At 48.0% G+C, this 26,233-nt stretch overlaps 1 protein-coding gene across 1 annotated transcript in view; it reads right to left on the bottom strand.

The window, feature by feature from the left end:
• RRBP1 (ribosome binding protein 1) overlaps positions 1 to 25,049 on the bottom strand; it is a 39,820-nt gene extending 14,771 nt beyond the window's left edge. Inside the window, exons 1-12 of the mRNA XM_082234274.1 lie at positions 24,930 to 25,049; positions 21,981 to 22,634; positions 19,666 to 19,814; positions 17,826 to 17,948; positions 15,645 to 15,797; positions 14,172 to 14,290; positions 12,328 to 12,481; positions 10,280 to 10,418; positions 5,278 to 5,465; positions 5,038 to 5,075; positions 1,826 to 1,916; positions 383 to 475 (exon numbers count right to left, since the gene is read on the bottom strand). Of these exons, the coding sequence (XP_082090400.1) occupies positions 383 to 475; positions 1,826 to 1,916; positions 5,038 to 5,075; positions 5,278 to 5,465; positions 10,280 to 10,418; positions 12,328 to 12,481; positions 14,172 to 14,290; positions 15,645 to 15,797; positions 17,826 to 17,948; positions 19,666 to 19,814; positions 21,981 to 22,614 (1,881 nt within the window). The 5' untranslated portion in view covers positions 22,615 to 22,634; positions 24,930 to 25,049. The remainder of the gene's footprint in view (positions 1 to 382; positions 476 to 1,825; positions 1,917 to 5,037; positions 5,076 to 5,277; positions 5,466 to 10,279; positions 10,419 to 12,327; positions 12,482 to 14,171; positions 14,291 to 15,644; positions 15,798 to 17,825; positions 17,949 to 19,665; positions 19,815 to 21,980; positions 22,635 to 24,929) is intronic.
• Positions 25,050 to 26,233: the final 1,184 nt, after the last annotated feature.

Below are 26,233 nucleotides of genomic sequence, written 5' to 3'. Positions count from 1 at the left end.
AAAATACTGCAGAGTTTACAGCAAGGGTCCCGGATAAGGCGTGAGGGACTCGTTTATCTGGCCCGCGGCAACCTCCGCCGCCCACTTCTGGGTCGGAGGAGCATCAGAAATAGCTTGTGCACATGTGCAAGCATTATTTGCGCATACACAAGCGTTATTTCCAGTGCACATCCGGGTTGGAGGAGGCCCGTGCACATGCGCACAAGCTATTTCTGGTGCTCCTCTGATCCGGAAGTGCACCGGAAATAGCATGTGCGCACGTGTATGGGCATGCGTATGGGCACACGCTCCCCTGCCCTTCAGCTCGTCACGCGATCAGTGCTGGAGACACGGGTCCAAGGCATGGTCAGTTTGCTGACCCCTGGTTTACAGGAAAGCTAACCTTTGCCTTAGTTGAAGACAGCAGCTTTTCTTCGCATGCCTTTTCCACAGAAGCCAGGGCTTCCATGGCTTCTAAATTCTTCTCTTGCAGCTCCTGTTGGAAACAAACACCAGAAACAAACCATTTATTTGTAGGAAGGCTGCCACAAAACTTTATGGACAGCAATTCAACCATCCCCATTAGGAAACTCAAGTTTGTTTTCAAAACTGCTGGAATCTTTAATGTGATTTATGTTGCTGCAACTTAAATCAAATACAGCCATAACTCGGGTTACAGCTGCTTCAGGTTGCGTTTTTTCAGGTTATGGACCGCCGAAACCTGGAAATACCAGAACAGCAGAAGCGCTGAATCGCAACCCGCGCATGCGCAGACGTGGGTTGCGAGCGCTGCGGGTTGCGAATGTGCATCCTGCACGGATCACGTTCGCGACCCGAGCATCCACTGTATCTCTTTCTCTTGAGAACTACTTTTCTTCTTTATCGTCTTTTACATATATTCTCCTTTACTTGCTTATCTCCCAAATGGTTTCTTCTGTGTTTCTTTATTTTTAAGGTATTGCCTTGTTAAAACATTCTAATTACAAATTTACGCCAGTTCCGTATTTGTGCCTGCAGATGCATGGAAAAATACATCTACACATGGACGGACAGAAAGACGGACACCCACCCACACCCCTGCCTCCAGCTCCTTGTCAATCCGTTTCATGTATTTGATACAGTTGGCTCTTTTAAAAAAACATACCAACATACACCAGTTGGAACCCTGCAGTGCCTTTCAGGTTAAGTGTATTCTTTCAATTTCCTATCTCATACTTGCTTTGAAGGCTAAGATACTGTCAGGGAACTGACATCAGAGCGAAAGGAGAAGGAGAGGCTCCCCGATTCTGCAGGAAAAGGTACCAGCACCAGGGGGAGACGCAGCTTGGTAGAGGGGGAAGGATATCAGCGTAACACCAGGGATCCAGGAGGGCAGATGGGGGAAGCGGAGGCAGAGCTCCGGGATTCTTCCCTGGACATCAGTGAGGAGAGCACTGGTCCTCCACTGCCCACGCCCTCCCTGCGCAGAAGACTCCTGCGCAGTGAGAGGCGGAGACGACTGGGAGTCAAACAGCTTTTATGCTGGAAAAGGTTTAAGAAACGCCCACAGACAGATTCTGCTAGCGACTGAGGCAGCCACGATGAGATGGGCTGTGCAGTCATGACGGTTTAACCCAGGCAATTAAGCTCCCTAACGGGGACAGTTTATGCACGAGTAACTCAAACCCATTACAGATACCTTCACTAGGCTCCCTTCTTAATTCTTTCTAATTATTTCCTGGCTTTCATTAGATAAGCAATCTTCATAGATACAAATCTGCAGGTGCCCAAAATGGAGGACAGCTCTCATAAAACCAGCCCAAAGTCCTCGTTATATTAGGGAAATAATACAGTCGGCCTAACTCACATTGTTTTTTATTTTCAGCTGTTCAACTGTATTTTTCAGTTCAGCAACTTCATTCTCTAATGTGGTGACCTGTGTGGATGAGCCTTGGAATCTAAAGCAGAAAGAAGATTTACAAACTAATTATCTGTAATATTCCACAATATACAGTTTTACACACACAATTATTTATTATTTTGAAGATACAGTGGTACCTCTGTACCGTTCCGGAGGTCCAGCTGAATCCCGAGGTATTCGCAACCAGAGGACCGCTTCCGTGCATCCGCGCAGCACGTAGAGTGCTTCTGCGCATGCGCGAGTGGCAAAACCTGGAAAAATACTTCCAGGTTTGCCACTTTCGCAACCCGAAGTTTATGTTACCCAAGGGTAACGTAAGCCGAGGGTCCACTGTACAGCACTCCCCCAGAGGATAACCTTTAAATATATGTTAATATGGTGGGCTTCCTTCCTCAAAAGAATGATTAATTAAATTATGGAAACTGGCAACCCTACATTAAATAACAAAGGGTGGTGTTCAACTAAGTTTTATTCACAGTAGGCTCACTGAAATTAAATTCAATGGATCTACTCACTCTGAGTAAAACTTAGCTGAACACCACCCATAGCTGAACACCACAGATAAAACAAGGAAAGCAAAGAATGAGCCAATTTGAGCATCAATGGTAGCCATTTAGCAATTTTTGGAATGAAAGGCATGGTAGGATAGGGTGTGATTTCTTTATTGCAACACACAGGTTGGTTTAGCCATTGTTAGTCTAATCAACGTATGAAGGTGTTAAGACCAACAGCTGATGCTGCTGACAGGCCAGACGCCACTTTGGCTGTGAGTTCAGGAAGATCTGCTCCAACTGCAAAAGTTGAGGCTGCTGAAGAGGCCGGAGACCATCTTGGCTGTCTCTTAGTGCAGACCCAGGTCACTGAGCCTGAGCTTCCACAGCTGCCATCCGCCATGAAGCATGAACCACCATTGGCAGGATTGGCAGCAGCGACGTTCTACGCTTACAACAATATTTTATTCCCTTGCTAACTATGCTGTTGAAGACAGGAGTGCCTGGCGTGCTCTGGTCCATGGGGTCACGAAGAGTCGGACACGACTAAACGACTAAACAGCAACAAAACTATGCTGTTTTAAATGCTCATTTTATATTTGACTTCCTTTCGTAATGTTTTATTTTGAAATCTTGAAGATATTATCTTAGCTCAGAGGTCGGCAACCTTATCCGAGGATGGGCCGGTCAACGCTCCATCTGTCAGAGGATGGGGCGGAGCGTGTCCGTGCGCACACGCTATTTCTGGCGCTCCTCCAACCCGGAAGTGCGCCGGAAATAGCGTGTGAACATGCGCACAGGGGCTTCTCCAGCTCGCAAACGCTATTTCCGGCACACATCCGGGTCGGAGGAGTGCCCATGCGCAGCCACACAGGCGGCATCAACCCAGAAGTCAGTCCCCGCGCCACACCACACCAGTAAGAGTGGGTGGGCAGAGGCGGGGGGGTGGCGGGGGTCGCGATGGGCCATTTAGACAAGCCTCGTGGGCTGCTACCAGCCCATGGGCCTTAGGTTGCCGGCCCCTGTTTTAGCTTCCTGCTAATTATGCTGCTTTGAATATACTTTATAGTTGACTTTCTTCTGTACCGTTTTATTCTGGATTCTTTTATATGATGTAGGTTGTAAACCACTTTGAGTTTTTTTCTTTAAAATACAAAGGATTATAGAAATGAAACAAGCAACAACAACAGAGTAAACTATCCTGCTGGGCTTAGTTCACCTTGGGAGGCGCTGGGCAATCAAGCCTGTGAGGAGGTCTGAGCTGGTAGTTGCAGCTACTCTTGAATTCCTATACCAATAATTTAGGGACTTTCACCACTAAAACTAAGCCAGGTTTTACTGCCTGGGCAACTTTTTTCTGGGTGCTGTATGGAAAAGCTCATGAACCATTGAAGAATTTGTAAGTAAACAAAATTTTAACTTACCAAATAAGTGGTCTTTTCCTACGCTGGGGGAAGAGGGAAGTTTTGGAACTCACAAGGACATATTTTGAAGGACCAACAGCCTATATTTCCATGCTTTACTTTGCTGCATATTTTGAGATTTTAAATCTCTGCTGGGGTTCTCTCACCAAAGAGTACAAGCCCCAAACATGGATCTTGGTATCCAGCAAATTCTCATTTTAAAACCGATATTTTCCCCTTGAACTAACACTGTTGTCAAGCCAGGCATCCCACACATCCCATTTTTGCATCTGATTTTTCACACCTAAATGTAACATTCTGCTCTCATCACTGTTCTTCATCCTGTCAAGTACATTTTTCTAATCCTGTTTCTGTCTAAGGTATTATCTCCTCCTCCTAGGTTGATATTCATCTGCAAATCTGATGATCATTCCCTTCATGCAATTGTGTGTGTGTGTTTTAAGATGTTGAGCAACACTGCACTCAGGACAGATCACTGCAGCACTCTACTTATCACACTTGTGCAGGGTGATGAGGAGACATTAATTAGCATTATTTGGATATAGTACATCAACCACTTACAAATCCACCCAGAAGTAACATCACTTATTAGCCTACATTTTCCCAGCCTGTCAACAAGAACATTGTGAGGGAGCTTGTTGAAATCCTTGCTGAAATAAAGATACCGTATTTTTTGCTCTATAAGACTCACTTTTTCCCTCCTAAAAAGTAAGGGGAAATGTGTGTGCGTCTTATGGAGTGAATGCAGGCTGCACAGCTATCCCAGAAGCCAGAACAGCAAGAGGGATTGCTGCTTTCACTGCGCAGCGATCCCTCTTGCTCTTCTGGCTTCTGAGATTCAGAACATTTTTTTTCTTGTTTTCGTCCTCCAAAAACTAGGTGCGTCTTGTGGTCTGGTGCATCTTATAGAGCGAAAAATACAGTATATTACAGGGACAAAATCCTCCTTATCTGCCACACTTGTAGCTCTATAAAGAGTGCCTTTTTCTGGGGGGACGCAGGGGTATGCATACCCCTAAACATTTTGTGAATCTAAGTTTGGCCTCATTGAGGGGCAATATTTCAATATGAGTAGGAAAATGAGAGTACCCCTAAACATTTTTTTAAGAAAAAAAGCACCGTCTATAAATAAACGATATAATAGTCTTGCATGCTATTTTTAACCACAGTGTTCTTTTATAAATGATCACAGACCAACTATTTAATGATCAGTGTCAAAAACACAGTATTCTACCAACCTTACCTTAACGGCACTTGCGTGGCTTCTGTTTGGTTTGCTTCCTGAATATACAGGGGGAGAAGGAAATGAAATTACATTACTGTCTTCAAAGCAGTCCTTGTATCTAAAAACATAGGAAGCGGCACTGTAAGTAATAATGCCATGCTGCTTTAGTAGTGTGCCATAAGGAGTGGGGACCCCTGAAAAAGAAGCAAAGTTATCAGAAGCAGAAGCTAGCAGGGAAGGACATTGCAAGACTCTGACCTGAACATCTTTGGTTTTCTCCACTTCTCTCATTTGTCCTGCCTCTAGGAGGGCTTCGGCCGATTGAATCCTCTCTGCAAGCTCTGCATTCTTGGAAGTGGCTTCTGACAACTTAATCTGTAAACTGTTTAGTTCTTCTGCCTTAGTCTTCACCATCATTTCAGAGTGCAGCAGCTTAGACTGAAGTTCTGTTAAAGGTGGATAAAATGCTGGTGGTCATAAACATGCAATTTAAGCTGCCCCCATCATTCCTCTTGCTTACATCACAGGGATGCATTTTTTGGAGTCAGTCTACCCAGGCCGTCCTCCTCAGGGCCCAAGCACAGATCAGAACACAGATGCGCGAATCAAGCAATGGGTCTGTGGCTTACACGGTAGTCCCAGGGCAGCCACTGCTCAGAGCAGCTAATATACAGTGGTGCCTCGCAAGACGAAAAGAATCCGTTCTGTGAGTCTCTTCGCCTAGTGGTTTTTTCGTCTTGCGAAGCAAGCCCATTGACGGATTAGCGGATTAGCGCTATTAGCGGCTTTTAGCGGCTTATCGGCTTAGCAGATAAGCGGATAAACGGCTTAGAAAAAGGGGGGAGGGGAAAAAACCGCAGGAACTCGCAAGACATTTTCGTCTTGCGAAGCAAGCCCACAGGAGATTCGTTTTGCGAAGCACCTCCAAAACGGAAAACTCTTTCGTCTAGCGAGTTTTCCGTCTTGCGAGGCATTCGTCTTGCGGGGCACCACTGTACTTGTAAACTGCTTAGAAGCCATCTTGGTAAATAAGCACTATATGTTAACAAACTTATATAGTTTATTATATAAATAATAAACCACAGAGCCTAGGGCTTGCTGATCAGAAGGCCGGGGGTTCAAATCCCTGTGACGGGGTGAGCTCCCATTGCTCAGTCCCAGCTCCTGCCAACCTAGCAGTTCGAAAGCACGTCAAAGTGCAAGTAGATAAATAGGTACCGCTCTGGCAGGAAGGTAAACGGCGTTTCCGTGCACTGCTCTGGTTCGCCAGAAGCGGCTTAGTCATGCTGACCACATGACCCGGAAAAACTGTCTGCAGACAAACGTCGGCTCCCTCGGCCAGTAAAGCGAGATGAGCACCACAACCCCAGAGTCATCCACGACTGGACTCAGGGGTCCCTTTACCTTTACCTTTAAGTTAATAAATAATGGGCACACAGTAAAACAAAAACAAAAAACCCTCCTTGAATGTGTCATAAAATGCAGTCACTCTCAGGAAATTGTACAAAGAAACAGATGGATGCCCTCATGTATTTATGGAGATAGCCTCCCTGCACCCTGTTCCAACATCCCTAGCGGTCTCTTACAAGGACATTGAATGGGACAGGATTACTGCCCTCCATGTATTCCACCAAATTGGATGTGCAGATTATTTATTTACTTACTGTGTGGAGGACGTATTAACTGCTTTGAGCAGCTGTAAAATGTTACAGAAAGAAGCAGCCTTGGGACGACCACATAAAGGGTGTGTATTAAGTGTGTGTGAGAGAGAGACAGAGTAAAAAGCTTGACAGATTTCTTAGAAGGTTCCCCTTAAAAATTCCACCCACAAACAGGACAAGAGGGAAACCAGTATGGGATAGAACTAGGTTGATCCAGACATCTTATGACACCATACAAAAATCATTAACAGTTTGGAAACAAAGCTTTTCTGAAGTGTAGAACAGTGTGCTGCGCATCCAGCTTGGTGGAATAAATAAAAGATAAAAATAAGCCCTGCTCATATAAGCAGCACTGGGAATAAAGGCGGGTGCAATTTCAGTATTCCATATACATTCTTGGCTTTGCCTCTGGAAGTTCCAAGTCCAGGCATCCCCAAACTCAGTCCTCCAGATGTTTTGGGACTACAACTCCCATCATCCCTAGCTAACAGGACCAGTGGTCAGGGATGATGGGAATGATGGGAACCAGGCAGAGGGCCTTCTCGGTAGTGGTGCCTGCCCTGTGGAACACCCTCCCAGCAGATGTCAAGGCAATAAACTATTTTACTTTTAAAAGACAACTGAAGGTGGCCCTGTTTAGGGAAGTTTTAAATGCCTGATGCTGTATTGCTTTTAATATTCGGTTGGAAGCCGCCCAGAGTGGCTGGGGAAACCCAGCCAGATGGGCGGGATATCAATAATAAATTGTTGTTGTTGTTGTTGTTGTTGTTAAGGGTGCCTGCCCTAGTCCATTTTCTTTCAGAATTCGGGCCAAATTAGATGAGATGGTGGCACCGGCAGCCACTTTTATTTAACTGTGACAAAACATTAAAAGAAGCCTGCTGGATGACAGCCAAGGCCAATCTAATAATTACCGTATTTTTCGCACCATAGGGCGCACCGGACCATAGGGCGCACCCAGTTTTTAGGGGGGGAAATCAAGAAAAAAATATTTTCCCCCCCAGCCCCAAAGAGCAGCGTACAGGGTGCGCACAACCTCTCCCTGCCGGAGGGGTTGCGCACAGCTATGGAGCAAGCCAAGTTTTGGCTTCCCCTTTAGCCCCATGCAGCCTCTCCTTGCCGGGAGACGCTGCGCAGGGCTAAAGAAGCCATAGCCCCGTGCAGCCTCTCCTTGCGGAGGGGCTGCGCGCAGCTATGGAAGAAGGCAAGGCAGCTAGCGGGATGGATCCCGCTCGCTGTTTTGCCTTCCCCTTTAGCCCCACGCAGCGTCTCCTTGCGGAGGTGTTGCGCGCAGCTATGGGAGAAGGCAAGGCAGCGAGCGGGATGGATCCCGCTCACTGTTTTGCCTTCCCCTTTAGCCCCGCGCAGCGTCTCCGCAAGGAGGTGTTGCACGCAGCTATGGGAGAAGGCAAGGCAGCGAGCGGGATGGATCCCGCTCGCTGTTCTGCCTTCCCCTTTAGCCCCACGCAGCGTCTCCTTGCGGAGGTGTTGCGCGCAGCTATGGGAGAAGGCAAGGCAGTGAGCGGGATGGATCCCGCTCGCTGTTTTGCCTTCCCCTTTAGCCCCGCGCAGCGTCTCCTTGCGGAGGGGCTGCGCGCAGCTATGGGAGAAGGCAAGGCAGCGAGCGGGATGGATCCCGCTCGCTGGTTTGCCTTCCCCTTTAGCCCCGCGCAGCGTCTCCTTGCCGGGAGACGCTGCGCAGGGCTTTCCTGGCTTTTCTGGGAGGTGGGGGAATTCCCCCACCTCCCGCAAAACCGGCAGAAGCCACGCGCACTTTAAAAGGGCTGCACGGCTTCTCCTGGCTTTCCTGGGAGGGGGGAGAAGGGACTGATGCGGCCAGTCAGTCCCTTCTCCCTCCTGTGGAAAAGCCCGCAAGAGCGCACGGAGCTTGTGTGCGGCTCTTGCGGGCTTTTCCCGTCTGCGTCCCCCCCTGCATTCGCTCCATAGGACACACACACATTTTCCCTTGCTTTTTAGGAGGGAAAATGTGCGTCCTATGGTGCGAAAAATACGGTATCCTTTTCTTCAGTGGCTAACTAGATGCCTATAGGAAGCCCATAAGCACAACAGCATCCCTCTCAGCTGATGATCAGAGGGTTACTGCCTCTGACACCAGAGGGGGTATACAGCCATCAAGACTAGTAGTCCTTAATAGCCTCATCCTCCATGAATAATCCCCTTTTAAAGCTGTCCAGGTTTGGGGGGGGATCACTGTGCTGTGTTGATGCAAATTCCACAGTTTTAGCTATGTGCTGTGTGATGAAGTCATTTCTTTTTTTCTTGTCCTGAATCTCCCACTATTCAGCCTCATTTGGTGGTCCCAGGTGTTATGAGAGAAAGAGAGAGAAGTGTTCTCAATCCACTCTCTCTAATAATATTGTACACAGGTATCATGTCTCTCTTGGTGCTGGAGGAGACTCTTGAGAGTCCCAGGGACTGCAAGAAGATCAAACCTCTCCATTCTTCAGGAAATCAGCCCTGAGTGCTCACTGGAAGGACAGATTGTGAAGCTGAGGCTCCAGTACTTTGGCCACCTCATGAGAAGAGAAGACTCCCTGGAAAAGACCCTGATGTTGGGAAAGATGGAGGGCACAAGGAGAAGGGGACGACAGAGGACGAGATGGTGGGACAGTGTTCTCGAAGCTACCAGCATGAGTTTGACCAAACTGCAGGAGGCAGTGGAAGACAGGAGTGCCTGGCGTGCTCTGGTCCAGGGGGTCACGAAGAGTCGGACACGACTAAACGACTAAACAACAACAATCATGTCTCTCCCGTATGTGACTTTTCTTTTTCAAAACTGAAAAGCTCCCAACCTTTACTTACTGGGGAGTTGTTTCAGTCCCTAGATCATTTTGGTTCACCTTTTCTGAACCATTTCCAGGCATTTCATCTTCTTTTTGAGGCGCAAATATTGGTGGATTGCAACTCCCATCACCCCCGGGCACAGTGGCCAAGAATCAGGGAGGAGGAGAGTCGCAACCCAACAACATCTGGAGGGCCACAGGTTACCCACCTACCTGTAGATGTTGAACATGATGGAGGAAAAAGTTGTTATTGTTGTTTTTTGTAAGAACTGTATAGCATAAATGTCACAAAGCCAAGAAACAGCCCTTAGCACCAACATCTGGAATCTGCTTGCCAGATAGAGCTGGAGCCGCCAGAGTATGGTGCCAAGCTGTTTTTGTCCAAATTCAAGCTAGAAGTCAACTGAAATGGATGTTAAAAATCAGGATTACGTATCAGAGCCTGGAACTGGGCAACCGTCATTCACAGAAGCACCATGACGCCAAACAGATTTACTATAGTGGATGCTCGGGTTGCGAATGTGATCCGTGCTGGAGGCACGTCCGCAACCCTGCGCATGCGTGGGTTGTGATTCGGCGCTTCTGCGCATGCACGGGCATCAAGACCCAGAAGTAAGCCATTCCGGCACTTCCGGGTTTTGGCGCGCCGTATCTCGAAAACGCGCAACCTGAAGCTTCTGTAACCCGAGGTATGACTGTACTAGCTAATAGTTGGGGGGTCATTATAGTGTGGGGGACGACTTATTTTAGAGGGGTGTGTGCCAGACGGATATCCTCCCTGCAATGCGATCTCACCAGCAAGCCTGGACTGCTGCTCTTTTGCCTTTCCCAGCTCTTTCTGCAAGCTCTGATAGCTGGCTTGGGATTTGGAGAGTTCTTCGCCCATCTCTTCCAAGCTTTTCTGCAGTGGCGCCTCCTTTTCTTTTTGAGATATCTGCATGAAGGAGGTGGGATAAAAATTAAGACGGGAGACAAAAGGACAGGGTGACTTTTTGAAAGCCACATGGCTTCTAGCATGTCGTACCAGGCACTGTGCATATGAGGTACAGTGAGGCAGTTGCCTCGGGGCACCAGATCCAACCTCCATGGAGTACCCTCCTCACTGCCTCCTGCACCTGTTGGCTGCCTCCTCATCCACTGCACAACCAAAGCCCACCACCCGCTGCCAGAGGAGGAGGCAAGGGTGTTTTCCGTTTTGCCTTCGGTGGCAAAACATCCTGGGATAGCCCTGATTATTGCCATGACAATTCCTGTCCTGTACTTCCCAAAGCATGCATACAGATCAAAATGAGCAGGTGCTAAGGTTTTTAGCTGGGGCAATTAGAATAACATCCACTGTTTGACTATTAATTCAAAATCCTAAAATGTATTTTATATAATTGACTTTTTATTTCTATGCTTTGTAGATCGTATTGTCGTCTTATTGCTATGGTCGATGGATGACGGAACTAAAGATTCATTCATTCAAGCATGCATACAGTTATGAAGTGTATCTGAAGAAGTGTGCATGCACACGAAAGCTCATACCAAGAACTAACTCAGTTGGTCTTTAAGGTGCTACTGGAAGGAATTTTTTTATTTTGACTACAGTTATGAAGACAGCTTCACAGATGACTCCATGGATATCACTGCTATTCAGGAACTTTGTCACATGTGAAGCACACATATTTATTTGTCACGAGTACCAGAAAGCAACAATTGCTGCAGCTTTCCAGTGCAGGTACATTCAGGAAAGCAGGTATAAATAAATGAATCTGCGTCCAACGCAGTTTCCTTCGAGTTGTTCATGAGCTTATTCCATTTTATCACCCTGAGACGTGCAGGCATGGGGTTGTTGTAATGGCAGAAAAGTGAACAGCAGTTCCTGGCCAGATCCCCCCTGTCCACTTGTCTCTAAAGCCCATCATGCTTTCTGTTTGTTGCCCACTGGCCACAGAGCTGACACAAAGTATGACAAATTCCGGGACTGGAGGGATACAACAGTCTTCTTATCCCCCAATGTGCCACGCTTCCAGAACCCTAAACAGATCTGCTGAAAAAGCAATAAAAGACCCCATCCACTGATTTCCTGAATGGAAAGGTGCCCTAGATCAGGCATAGGCCAACTCCGGCCCTCCAGATGTTTGGGACTACAATTCCCATCATCCCTAGCTAACAAGACCAGTGGTCAGGGATGATGGGAATTGTAGTCCCAAACATCTGGAGGGCCAGAGTTTGCCTATGCCTGCCTTAGATGCTGTGCCAAAACGGCCAGATCTTTTGAGACCCTTTATAATGGCCCCAGATGCATCTGAATTAGATAAGAGACAGTTTCATATCGGTCTTAAGATGAATATGCAGTATTATGTATAAATGGAAAACTATTTCCTACAAAATGTAATTCCTATGCATTTTGTGATTTTTCTGTTGTGAAACACCTTGAGATCCACGGATGAAGGATGGTATACTAACTAACCAACTCACTCACTCATTCTTTCATTCCTCCAATGTGGGGAAAAGGATTTGTCTATGAAACGGATCATTTAAACCCAAATGATTATCTGTTGAGTAACAAATTTTCCTTAATTACAGACTGTGCATCAGTCAAACAGCTGCATATGACAAGTCCATACAACATCAGGATGCACAGATGAATTATAGCCCTGCAACCATGGGAATTGAATGGTGACATACACAGCAGGGGGCAGAGGCCACCCTACTGATTTCCTGCCCCATGGATATCTGAAGGACCTTTACACTGGGACGCAAATCTGCCATGACTAGGAACAGAACCCAAATCTTTCAACTTCTAGCAATCTTTTCACCGTTAAGCACAGAATTATTGGTGCCTGTCTGTTACTGACCTGGAGCTGACGGATTTGCTCTTCAGAGGCAGCAACCTTTGTCTCCAAGACCTTTTTCTGTTCTTCCACCTGCTGTAATGTGCCCAACTTTTCAGTCAACTCTTTGCCTAGTCTGCTACATTCCTGACGCAGTTTGGCCAGTTCAGCATTTTGTCTGAATTGCAAAAGTTGAAACAGTAAGGTGTGGATCAAGCTTGCTTCAAAACAATTCCAATTTTAAAGAACTGTAAAAGACGAAATTAATTCGTTCCACGAGTTTTGCCATCTTGCGATTTTTTTCGCCTTGCGAAGTACGGTGTCGGGGAAGTTTTGGAAAAGCTTCAAAAATCACCAAAGTCTTTAAAAACCTCAAAAAAGGCTACTACACCGCGTTCTATGAGTTGGTCCTCGAAGCCAAGTCGCAACTGTATTAACGGTGTTAAGAAAAAGGAAACAAACTTGCAAGACGTTTCCGTCTTGCGAAGCAAGCCCATAGGGAAAATCGTTTTGCGAAGCAGCTCTAAAAACAAAAAAACCCTTTCGTCTAGCAAGTTTTTTGTCTTGCGAGGAATTCGTCTTGCGAGGTACCACTGTATATGCAACATTTGAAAAATGAAAATGTGTCAGCAACTTGTTTCCTCACCATCCATATTTTCCTAGCAATATAGGTCACTATTTTTTTCTCTTGCCACAAGCATATATAAAGGACAGGAACATGAAATAATGGAAATGGTTACAGGCAAATGTTCCACCTAAATTGCTGATTTGAAGGAGAACTATTATAATATTGTTTGAGAATGATACTCCACGTAAGTTAAATTTAATACTGTATAGATATTAGGGCATGATAACTGTTGGAGAAGCAGTTATTTAAAACAGATTTTATGCATATTTGGAAGGAATGTCCTCAAATGCAATTCTGGAATTCAATATCCGTGGTTATTTGGGAAATGCTATATACCTTTCATGCCCAAGATTATTATATTTGGTTATTTTAAAACGGTCATCTTAAAAAAGGATCCAGAGGTGACAACTAAATTGATCGCTGCTGCAAAATCAGTGATAGCAAGAGACTGGAAAAAGAGAAGAACCCCTACCTTTTTGGAGTGGGTTGGGGGGGAAATGATCAACTGTTCTGGATGTTGCCTACTAAGTGAATATTCTCAGAACAGAATTCACACAATAAAGAAATTATTCAGTGTTAGCACCTACCGTATTTTTCACCCTATAGGGCGCACCGGCCCATAGGGCGCACCTAGTTTTGAGGGGGGGAATAAAGAAAAAAAAATTCCCCCCCAGGTGCGGGGCTGGGGCTGGGGAAGCCAAGCTTCCCCCGACCCCAGCTCCCAGAACAGGCTGCTATCCGCAAGCCTAGGGAGCCCGGCGGGAACTCCCGCGGGCTCCCCAGGCTTGCGGATAGCTTCCTGAAGCCTGGAGAGCGAGAGGGGTCAGTGGCGTAGCATGGGGGTGCAGGGGGGGCCGGCCGGACCGGGTGCAACATCTGGGGGGGCGCTCGCACTCGCAGCTCTCTGCCCCCTGCTAAAATCCACGGGTTAGGGGGCGCAAACTACTTGCCTTGCCCCGGGTGCTGACAACCCACGCTATGCCACTGAGAGGGGTCGGTGCACACCGACCCCTCTTGCTCTCCAGGCTTCAGCGAAAGCCTGCATTCGCCCCATAGGACGCACACACATTTCCCCTTCATTTTTGGAGGGGGAAAAGTGCATCCTACAGGGCGAAGAATACGGTAACTAACTCAAATACTTCACACGGAAGCCACACCTATTGTCTGCACAGCCCACTGCTATAAAATTCTTCCCTCTTACATTACATTTTCACATTAACTAAGATGCTGTTCATCTTACTTGCTCTCGGTCTGGCTTGTGGCCTGGTTCAAAGCATCTCTGAGAATGGAATTTTCTTGCTGCAAGCGAGCAAGTTGGGTGTTAGGGCCGTTCTCCAGTTGTTCTTGTAGAGTTCGAATCTGGAAATCAATGAAGAAGAACAGCATCAGAACAGCTCCCTGCTATCATTCACATCTAGATGCGGCAGCTCAGGGTTCAGCATGGAAAGCATATAGCTTGACCATGAAGATCCTAGGCCTCTCTTTTGACTCTAATCTCTTTTGTTTTTTAACTGAGAGTCAACCAGCATGTCAACCAGGATGTAGACTAGAACCCCAGCTCATGGGCCAGAGGTCTTCACAGCCTAATGCAGCCCTCTGAGTCCCCTCCCAGCCCGCAGGGAGCAGCTGAGAAGGAAAAGGGCTTTGGTGCTGTTCCAAGTTTGCAATCGTAGCTCCTTCCTCTGCCACACAAAGGGAACATGTCTCCACAGAAAAGCATACTTGGTTTCTGTTGCAAATACATGCAATTTTTATATGCCATTGCATTCTGAAGTGTGAGGCTTTGCTCTAAGGCAGGGTTTAGGAACGTGGGTGGCGCTGTGGTCTAAACCACAGAGCCTAGGACTTGCCGATCAGAAGGTCGGCGGTTCAAATCCCCGTGACGGGGTGAGCTCCCGTTGCTTGGTCCCAGCTCCTGCCAACTTAGCAATTCAAAAACACGTCAAAGTGCAAGTAGATAAATAGGTACCACTCTGGCGGGAAGGTAAACAGCGTTTCCGTGCGCTGCTCTGGTTCGCCAGAAGTGGCTTAGTCATGCTGGCCACATGAACCAGAAGCTGTACGCCGGCTCCCTCAACCAGTAAAGTGAGATGAGCGCCGCAACCCCAGAGTCATTCAAGACTGGACCTAATGGTCAGGGGTCCCTTTACCTTTACCTTTAAGGCAGGGTTTGCAATTCTGATGGGTATTGATTATTTGCAATCCTCTGATAGCATTACAGAGTTCTTTTCACCCTTTGCACTATTGGAATAGGTTAAAGGACAGCTCTTTTAACCAATTTTGTTTTTAAAAGTCTACGGAGAAACCGGAAGGTGAAACTTTTAAGAATTAACTATATGCCTCAGTTTCCATGGGAAACAGCTTTGGGGTGGGGATTTTGTGGGTGCGCTTGCCCCTGCCGAATCACGGAATGCAATCACAGACAGTTTTCCACCATAGTAATGCGTCTTCCCATCTGAAAAGCTTCCCTACCCTTGGTGTAGACTGAATATATTTGAGCCAAAGAGAAAGGGGCCAAATCTAGTGTGTGAGAAAGGAGCTATGAATGCTTCGTCACACAGCCAGTTGTTTATTTGTGCTTTGGATGAAGAAGATCCAAACAGGACAAAGCTCTAATATTGCTCTTCACAGTCTTCCACTAGAAAAAGAATTCTAAAGGGATCCTTGACAACAAATAAACCCGTGTTGAATAATATTAAGCCGCTTATCCCACCTTTCCTTGCAACTGTTGGGTCTCAGTCTCACGATCCTGGTAACTGGCCTGCATCCGGGCTTGTAGAGCAGTCACCTCCTGCTCACGCGTCTGCAGTTGCTCCTTCAACTTATTCTCAACACTTAAGGCTTTTGCCTTCTCAGCTGTGAGTTCCTTCAAGAGAAGACATTTATAATGAGATATGCATAAAATTTCTTCCCCTTCTATTTGCCAGGAGTTGATGGGACCAGTGGCCATGATCTTCGTTTTTTTGATGTTGAGCTTCAGGGGAAGAAATGGAGGCAGTGAGAGATTTTAATTTCTTGGGCTCCGTGATCACTGCAGATGGTGACAGCAGCCACGAAATTAAGACGCCTGCTTCTTGGGAGAAAAGCAATGACAAACCTAGACAGCATCTTAAAAAGTAGAGACATCACCTTGCCAACAAAGGTCCGTATAGTTAAAGCTATGGTTTTCCCAGTAGTGATGTACGGAAGTGAGAGCTGGACCATAAAGAAGGCTGATCGCCAAAGAATTGACGCTTTTGAATTATGGTGCTGGAGGAGACTCTTGAGAGTCCCATGGACTGCAAGAAGATCAAACCTATCCATTCTTAAGGAAATCAGCCCTCAGTGCTCACTGGAAGGACAGATCGTTAAGCTGAGGCTCCAATACTTTGGCCACCTCATGAGAAGAGAAGACTCCCTGGAAAAGACCCTGATGTTGGGAAAGATGGAGGGCACAAGGAGAAGGGGACGACAGAGGACGAGATGGTGGGACAGTGTTCTCGAAGCTACCAACATGAGTTTGACCAAACTGCGGGAGGCAGTGGAAGACAGGAGTGCCTGGCGTGCTCTGGTTCATGGGGTCACGAAGAGTCGGACACAGCTAAACGACTAAATAACATGCATAAAATGTGGAGTCAAGGTCTTGAACATACAGTGTAGGACAAACTCAAGAATGTGCTGATTCTTGGGATTACTCAGTACTACAGTAGGCCTCAGTTTAACCAAAACACAGATTTAAACCTGCATTAATAACCCATTTGCTTTTGGATGCCAGAGGCATGCCATTCTGAACTATGATCCCATGATTTCCTAGGATATGACACACACAAACTATACAAACTCACACATCATAGTCACTATGTCAGGCGGGCGCAGCAGCGGGCATATGGTGGCAGCGCCAACCCTTCCAGCTGTCTGGTGCCTCTGCTGTGAGACCACCACCTCATGTGCCCTGCAGAGAGAGCCGGGTTTGTGGAAGAGACCCAAGGGCCGGACAGAGAGGCCTTCAAAGCCGTCTTCAGTCCTCAGCCTGAGATTTCTCACCCCTCGTAGCAGAGAACACAGCTCACACCTTGAACTTTAAGTGGGTTCATTTGCAACACTAAAAAGTGTTGAGGTCTCCTAGTTATAGGACTGACCTGGAATGAAGTTACACATTCACCTCAAAAGTGTGGGTAGTTTCACAGATTAGATTGAAGCAAGACAAGATGACTCCCACAAATCACTTTAGTATCTAAAGGCCTGGTCTGCAAAAAGGTGTTATTGGAGGGTCGCTTAGAAAGGGTTGATGGTGTCAGGTAAAGCCCCTGAGGTGGAAAGTGTCTTCTTCAATATAAGCAATGTAATATTTGATAACATTCTGTCAGAAAAGGCATTGACACCACCGAATGACAAACTTTTCAGTCTAATTTTGAGCATTTTCGTATAGTATTCATAATATTCACTTGAGCCCTGGGACTGTTCTAAATATGTTCAAAAGAAAATCAGACCACAGCTCTTCAGAAGGAGAAAGTGACTGATTACATTCTGCAATACATTTCTTTGTATGTTGTACCAGGTCACCCAGTAAGCACCTCTTGTATGGACTGAAGCAGGAAGCCCATTGGTGCAGAAAACCTGTTGCCAAGATTTGATATGTATATTTGCAAATCCATCCTAAAGTGGGCAACTTCAGAATGTTGTTGTTGAGACTATGTAATTCACAGCAAACAGTGAAGCGCCACGATAATAAATAAATAAATGATTGAGAGCAGAATGAGAGAATGTTCCCATTGCCAGCAGGTACCATAAGCAGGAAGGAAAATATGAATCACACTCTGGACACAGATAAGGAGCTTGTATCTGGACAACGGGGCCCAAAATGTAGGTTCTGAATATTTGAAGCGCCACTTCTGAAGCCAGTGTAAGAACCTACCTTGGAGAGTTCTCTCAGTTTAGCTTTTGCGACAGTTACATTTTCTTGTTCCGTTGCAAGTTGCTTCTCTCTGTCCTCTAGCTGTCGTTTCAGAACAGCAACGGGATCGCCTTTCTGAGTTGCCTGCAACAAGAATCAATTCAATGCTGAATTACGTGCTTCAGAACTACCACAGTATTCTCTTGTATGCCAGCCAGCTATCAGACCAAAAAGTGAGTGCTTAGTGCCATGGCTTGGTATCGTAATGGCAATCAGTGGAAGGACAGAGTGTTATCCAATTTTTCTTTTCCTTGTTATTCATCAGAAAAAGTAGATGCGTAGAAAATCCATGCTCTCTCTCCCTCCATTTTGCTTGATCAAGGCAAGCCCGTGCTCCAGCCAACTCCTGAATCCAGAAAACCAGAACAGGTTCTGTCTGGCAGAAAGACGGAGAAATCCAGCGGCAATTTCCACCGGCGATAATCATCCTTTCCTGCGCCCTGGGAGCAACTACCACCTTGCCAACTCCTGGCAAGTTTCACACTAGTTACCTGACCTGTGTTCTGATTGGCTAAAAAATGCCAACTATCACTGAGTCCAACGTGGGTGGGAGAGCCAATAAGAATGGGCAGCCCCACCAGGGTCCATCTCCCTCACCTTCCATTCCAGGTGCCTGCACCACCCATCATAAAACTCTGCACATGAGGAGACCACAAGCCTCTTTGTAACCGGGTCAGGGAAAGGTAGATCTCAGCTAAAAAGCTCTCTTTATTTTCAATAGCCTGCTTTTGCTCTTTTCTCCTCTCCTCTTCTTTTGTATTCTTCATAAAACTTCATATAATTTGGCTGCTGAGGTCTGAAATGAGTTCATGTCAAACTGCAGGATTCTGTATAGACACTACTGGGATGAAAGAGCAGACTTCACTGAACCCCATGGTGCAGAACGCAGTCAGACGCTTGCTCTGTTGTCCCTCGTGAACTGAGGGGGATCTTAGCTGAGAAAGGCAACTTTCTTGAACCCCAGGAAAGATCAAGGAAACTGAATGCTATCTTGGGGTCCCAGTTTTTAGTACTTCCATGAGCGCCCCATAATCCCCTCTTCTTCACTCTGCAACACTCAGTAAGTGTTGACAGATGGTGGTCACAGTGATTACTGAACAGTTCTAAGGTGTGACTGGCCTACTTGCAAGGTTGTTGTGGAAGGAAGGGGATAAGCAGTCTCTCCTAGCCTCCCGCTTCCATTATAGTCAACACTTCACAAAAGCTTATGCTATAACACATTGGTTAGCAAGCCCAGCCCTTCATTAACCTACCAGAGACCTTTGCCTCAAGGTCTAATTTTTTTAAATCACAGAACAAGTTGCAAAATATCTAAATATAGAAATTTCACATAGACAATCTATAACTCCATTTTAAGTAACATATATTTATCTAAAAAACTCCATTCTAAGTAGCATATATTTTATATTATGCAACTTTAATTTTATTTGGGGCTGATGAACCATATATATATATATATGTGTGTGTGTGTGTGTGTGTGTGTGTGTGTGTCTATAGGTGTGTGTGTGTGTGTGTGTGTGTGTGTGTGTGTGTGTATGGGTGGTTTCATGAACCAGAGATCCATTGGTTTATAAAATAAACTGGACCAAGTCAGAGGCTCCCCTTGATATGAGCCTACTGTCATGGCCATTTCAATGGGGAAGGACACCCTAATTGAGACCTGCTGCTTCCTCAGCTGTAGAAGAAATAACCAAATGGTCTGGCTCTTCCTTAGTCTGTGGAGTAGAGTCAATGTCCTCAAGATGAACGTAAGAAAATAAGAGCATAAGAGCAGCCTTTGATGATCAAGAGATGTCCATACCATCAGCCATGGGTGCTGAGCCCTTCCTGCTTTCTCAGTCAAGATTTCAATCAGTTGCTGGGCCTCGCCTTCCCCAAAAACCATGCTGCTAATTATGGAACATAAGGTCTTATAGGGAACGTAAAGCGCATTTTCAGCATCTGTGGTACCTAAAAACAGAAGGGTGAGGAGAGAAGTAAGTTGGGAATTTTTAAAAAAACCTATCAACAACAGCAACAACAAAAATGACAGTCTACCCAAAAATGAGGGACGCGGGTGGCACTGTGGGTTAAACCACAGAGCCTAGGGCTTGCCGATCAGAAGGTCAATGGTTCAAATCCCTGTGACAGGGTGAGCTCCCATTGCTCGGTCTCAGCTCCTGCCAACCTAGCAGTTCGAAAGCACGTCAAAGTGCAAGTAGATAAATAGGTACCGCTCCAGCGGGAAGGTAAACGGTGTTTCTGTGCGCTGCTCTGTTTCGCCAGAAACGGCTTAGACATGCTGGCCACATGACCCGGAAGCTGTCTGCGGACAAACGCCGGCTCCCTCGGCCAATAAAGCAAGATGAGCGCCACAACCCCAGAGTCGTCCGCGAATGCACCTAATGGTCAGGGGTCCCTTTACCTTTACCCCAAAAATGTGAGAAATTTATCACTACTTTTTTCTGCTTACAGTTTCATTTCCCCAGCCTTGCAACAAGTCCACTCGCTGAAGTTACAAACCCAGTAAAAATGTAATAGGCTGCCTATCGCACAGGCATTGTGTGGTTTGGAAGAAAATGAAAAACCTTTTGCAACTGCTGGTCTCCTGCCAAAGGTGAGCGTAACCTGTACTTAGGAGATGGAGGAGCAACCCATGTTTTCAATGGATTAACACAGAAATGAGAGAACCCATTTCCTAAGGGGGGGGGCGGAGGAAATGTCTTGGCCAAACATATAAAGTCTATGAAGGAGTGGACAGAAAAATCCATAAAAAATACCACCACCATCCCATTTCTCAATTTTTCCAATATAAGTTGGGGGGTTTTAAAGGAGAAGTCGTATGAAATATTTTCTTTCCTTGAGTAAGTCAAAAGCTTTCCAAGGCAACTTTTACTCACTCAAAGCATGTAGTACCAATATTTTAGCGTAAGATAAACTAGCACATTACAGAATGGTTTCTGGGTATGTAACACTCAGAGCACAGATACATTTTTCTACCTTAAGGGTACTGCCTTCTTCACGAGAAAAGTATTCAGGGCCTTCACCTTTCTTGCGAATTCTATTCCGCTGCAATAATTGCCTTCCTTCAGTTATGGAATTTATTTTCCTTGAAGATAATCACCATCTATAATTTTATACCTAGCACTATTCTGGCCATCAAAAGACTTAATAATAATAATAATAATAATAATAATAATAATAATAATAATAATTTTTATTTATACCCTGCCCTCCCCAGCCAAAGCTGGGCTCAAGGCGGCTAACAAGCAATAATAAAAACAAGTTGAATGAATACAACTTAAAAACAAGATTAAAATACAACATTAAAACATCGAAACATTAAAATGCAGCCTCATCACAGGAGGAGAAAGGAAAAGAGAGAGAGGGGGAGGGAATCAAATTGGCTCCAAGCCAAAGGCCAGGCAGAACAACTCTGTCTTACAGGCCCTGCGGAAAGAAATCAGATCCTGCAGGGCCCTGGTCTCATGAGACAGAGCATTCCACCAGGCTGGGGCCAGTGTTGAAAAGGCCCTGGCTCTGGTTGAGGCTAATCTGACTTCCTTAGGGCCCGGGACCTCTAGGGTGTTGAAATTTATGGACCTTGAAGTCCTCCGTGGGGCATACCGGGAGAGGCGGTCCCATAGGTACGAGGGTCCTAGGCCGTGAAGGGCTTTAAAGGTCAAAAGCAGCACCTTAAATCTGACCCTGTACTCCACCAGGAGCCAGCGCAGCTTGAAAAGCACTGGGTGAATATGCTCCCATGGCAGAGACCCCGTGAGGAGCCTCGCTGCAGCATTCTGCACCCGGTGGAGTTTCTGGGACAGCTTCAAGGGCAGCCCCGCGTAGAGTGAATTACAGTAGTCAAGCCTGGAGATGACCGTCGCATGGATCACTGTGGCCAGGTCGGGGCGGCAAGGTAAGGGACCAAAGATAAAGTGTGAGCATCTGGAACTATGAAAAGTGGCTTTGGGTGGCCAGAAAACGTAGGGAGAAGGAAAGATAAGGGTTTAATTGCCTCGGATTTTGTGAGTAGCTTACCCACCTTAAACCTTTGGGAATGGGTGAGATATTAATCAAATAATTAATACACATATACTGTAAGTACACATGTGTGATTTACAGCAATTGACTTACTTGATTCCTTTTTCTTTGGGGTAATGGATTTCTTGTTGGAAGCGCCGTCGTGCCTTTGTTCCTCTCTGTTTCCAAGAGCTTGGGTTTTTTTGACACTCACGGAATTAGTTAAGGGAGCATTCTGTTGAGCCGCAGCTAGTGGAGGAGCAGCTACTGACACTTCCTTGGAAACCACATCAGAAACCAGATCTTTTGAAGCAGTTATTGGTGGAGAAGACGCTGTCAGGCTGGGAACCGACTCTACCTTCCCCACTTTCTTCTCCTTCTTCTTCTTGTCTTTAGGAGACAGGGTTGGCTTTTCCTCAGGAGCTGGAAGAGACACAATGGGTGCCTCAAAGACTGGTTCAGGGCTTCCATCAGAGGCGTCCAGACCTGCGTCTGGCTCCAGCACTCCATTGGGTTTCTCCTCCTTTTTCTTCGCCCTCCCTTTCTTCTCAGCAGGCTTCTCTTTCTTCTTCTTCTCCACCTTGTGGTGGCTGGCTTTCTCTAGCTCCTTGCGCTGCTTTGCCAAAGCTTCTTCGAAAGACGTCTCCTTCATGGAAAAGGTGGACACCAGGAATATCCCAACTGCTGAGACCAGCATGAATCCTCCAAAGACCATGACGCCCAGGGTCTGAGGGTCATAAAAATCCATTATTGCTCTGTAGTCTTAACCTGCAAAACAAAGTCAGAAAGTTAATGCTGAGCTAGAAGGATGTTTGCAGATGCATGTTTACATAGCAGAATGACCAGCTTGCACAGCTGACCTAGAGGCATTCTCAGAAGCGACCTAGGCAGAGTGTACTCAGAGTAGAATTCTACTCAAGACTAGCTTGTGGCGTTCCACACTATACAGTCGTACCTTGGAAGTCAAACAGAATCCGTTCCGAAAGTCTGTTCGACTTCCAAAACATTTGGAAATCAAAGCGAGGCTTCTGATTGGCTGCAGGAAGCTTCTGTAGCCAATCGGAAGCCATGGAAGCCCCATCGGACGTTTGGCTTCCAAAAATAGTTCACAAACTGGAACTATTCAGGAGCCAAAATGTTCAAGAACTACGCTGTTCGGAAACCAAGGTACAACTGTATAACTAGAAGTTTTGAACAACGGCAACAAGGCGCTCCTACTAAAAGAATAATTAGAATTAAACCAGCAATCACATTCGATAAATGCCGAATTGCATGATCTGGACAGGATTGTGTTCCCTCTGAAGGTGCAGGTACAAAGTATAGGGCTGCTTATAGATTCAATTTTGTTACTGGAGACCCGGGTGGCTTTGGTCGTTAGGAGCATTTTTAAATCAGTTTCAGCTGATAGAACAGCGCTGGCCGTTACTGGACCAGGATAGCTTGACCACAATAGTTCAGGCATGACTGAAATGCTTTCAGTGTGGGAGCTTCCCTTGCGCTTTGTCTAGAAGCCACAGTTAGTGCAGAGCAACTGGTGGCAGGAGCGAGACACATATCGGGCAACAGTTATAGCATGGATCAAATTTTGCAGAAGCCCAGGCAAGATAAATAGCTTCTCCAGCAGGGGCTAAAGGAACTCTCTCTTTCTCTGGAATTTAAATAAACATTCAGCAAGAGTCATTTCATTAACAACACAATATGGAAGTTAGTTTGTCCCTGAAGAGGCCAGCAAAAGCATTTAACAGATTTAATAGATGTATAGTAGAATCTGAAAGTTAGGAGGGACCCCTGTGGGTCATCTAGTCAACCCCTTGCAATGCAGGAATCCCAGCTAAAGAATCCCTGACAGATGGTCACCCAATTTCTGCTAAAAAGCCTCCAAGGAAGGAGAGTCCACCGCCTCTGAAGGGAGTCTTTTCCACAAATAGGATGCTGTGCAACCCCGTGAGGGTAGCAGCCGGTTGCCCTGCTGCCGCTGCCACACTGAAACAGCCACTGCCCTGCAAAAGTGGAGGGTGGGGGGAGGCCGTTCGTTTCAGCCAAAGGCTTGCAACAGTGCAAGCAAGCAGAGAGTCCGGGCCAGGTGGTGGAGAGGTGACAGCGAGGAGCAGGAGGGGAGCGGCTACAGAAAAATCTGCAGCCGTGGCGTCGAGGCCGCTGCCCTCTGACCGAGGGACACGAGCCAGAATGGCGTGCGCAAAAACCAGCAACCCGTGGGTCACAAGAGCAGCTTTGGTGAAGTCGAGGAGCCTGTTGCAGGACTGCAAGGGAGCCGCAGAGTGGGGTCTTCTTCCCCACAGACGCAGTTATCCCCGACGACCAAGCGGGCGGCGATCTCCCTCCTGCGCTGCGGAGGAGAAGCGCCAGAGCCCTCGAAGTTGGGGCGATCACCGGTCCGGGACTCTCCGGCCAGCGGGAAAGCGGCCGGCTGCGGCAGCTCGGGCGGTGGAAGGCCCGGCTGGGAGCCCCCCGACGGCTGCGGAGAGGCAGCCGCAGGCGGTGCGGAGAGGGCAGCAGCGGGAGGAGCCCGCAGGACTCGGCGCCAGGCTCCTCCTCCCCGCCGGAGAGCAAGACACGTCGCCACTCGGGCCCGTCGGGGGGCGGCCCGGGGTCCAGGGTCCGAGGGCGAAAGAGAGCCCCGCGCCTGTCGGGGCGGCCCTGGCAGCCGAGTCCGGAGAGACTCGGTTGCCGCGAGGGCGCCGCTTCGCCCGCTCCTTCCTTGCAGCTGACCACGCTCTTCCCCGTCCACGCCGAGCCTCCTGCTCGACGCCCCGCTCGGGCGCTCCAGCCGCCTTCCCCCTCTCGGCGCCGTCGGAAGCATCCCCGCGGCCGCGGAGCCACCCGCCCCGCGAGGTTTCCCGTCCTTGCGCTGCATCCCTGGAGGGGCCGAGCCGCAACTCGGATCGCCGGCCGCCTGCTCGCAGCATCCGACTGGCGCCCGAAGCGGGAGTCCAGGCGCCGCTCCGCGCTGCCTTCTGCAGCCGCGCTGCCCGACCCGGCGCTCCGCCCGCCGCCCAGACGGCTGCTGTCTCTCCGCGTCGCCCGCGGACGGAGCGCGCTCACCTCGCTCCGCTGGCTCTCCCTTCTTCGCGTGGCCCTCCTGCTGCCGCGGGCGCGCTGAAGTCGTGGCACTTTCCTCGGAGAACCTCCCCAGCGCGGCCGCCGCGAGGATCCCCGCCCCGTCGCCGGCGCCGAAGGAGGTTCCCGGGCTGCGGTTGGTGTCCGGCCCGCCAGTCAAAGGCGCTCCGGCCCAGTGGGGAGACCCGCGGCTCGGAAGTCCGCCCGAGGGGAGGGCAGCCGCTGGCAGGGCAGCCCAGCCGCCAGGCGGACGAGGCCCCGCGCGAAGGAGGAGGCGGCTGCCCGGGACCGAGAAGGAAAGGGGCGGGACGGACCCGGGCCCTTCGCCGCCTCCGCCGACCTCCGAAGGGGCCTGGGCGCAGGCAGGCAGCCGAGGGAGCCGGCGGCCCCGACGCTCTCGCCTTCCGGTCCCGAGAAGCCGGCTCCCACGGTGGTCTTCACAGACCCCTGGCCCCAGCACGCGTGTTGCTCTTGCGCGTTCACACAGCGAGGCACGTTTCCCCAGTTGCACGGATTGAAAACAGATTTGCGGGGGAGGCACAAGTCTGATTGTTCTCAGGATTCTGTAGTGCGCGGTGGGGGGAAACGCCCAGGGCCCCCAACATTTGTTGTTGTTGTTTAGTCGTGTCCGACTCTTCCTGACCCCCTGGACCAGAGCAAGCCAGGCACTCCTGTCATAGCTGTCAACATTTCCCTTTTTTTAAGGGAAATTCCCTTATTCCGAATAGGATTCCTTGCAAGAAAAGGGAAAAGTTGACAGCTATGACAGTCTTCCACTGCCTCCCGCAGTTTGGTCAAACTCAAGCTGGTAGCTTCCAGAACACTGTCCAACCATCTCGTCCTCTGTTGTCCTCTTCTCCTTGTGCCCTCCATCTTTCCCAACATAAGGGTCTTTTCCAGGGAGTCTTCTCTTCTCACGAGGTGGCCAAAGTACTGGAGCCTCAGCTTCAGGATCTGTCCTTCCAGTGAGCACTCAGGGCTGATTTCCTTCAGAATGGATAGGTTTGATCTTCTTGCAGTCCATGGGACTCTCAAGAGTCTCCTCCAGCACCATAATTCAAAAGCATCAATTCTTCCGCGATCAGCCTTCTTTATGGTCTAGCTCTCACTTCCATACATCACTACTGGGAAAGCCATAGCTTTAACCATACGGACCTTTGTCGGCAAGGGTCCCCCAACATATTGGTACCTAATGCCTAAGTTGAGTAGGCCAGCAAACCCTCCCATCCCCAGCGCCTTAGTAGATTGATAAACCTGCCCTGAGGCTGGAAAAAGCTTCCCAGGAGGTA

The sequence above is a fragment of the Podarcis vaucheri genome (genome assembly GCF_965113315.1).
Source record: "Podarcis vaucheri genome assembly, chromosome: 8".
Taxonomy (NCBI): domain Eukaryota; kingdom Metazoa; phylum Chordata; class Lepidosauria; order Squamata; family Lacertidae; genus Podarcis; species Podarcis vaucheri.
This window is presented reverse-complemented; position numbering and strand designations above follow the sequence as displayed.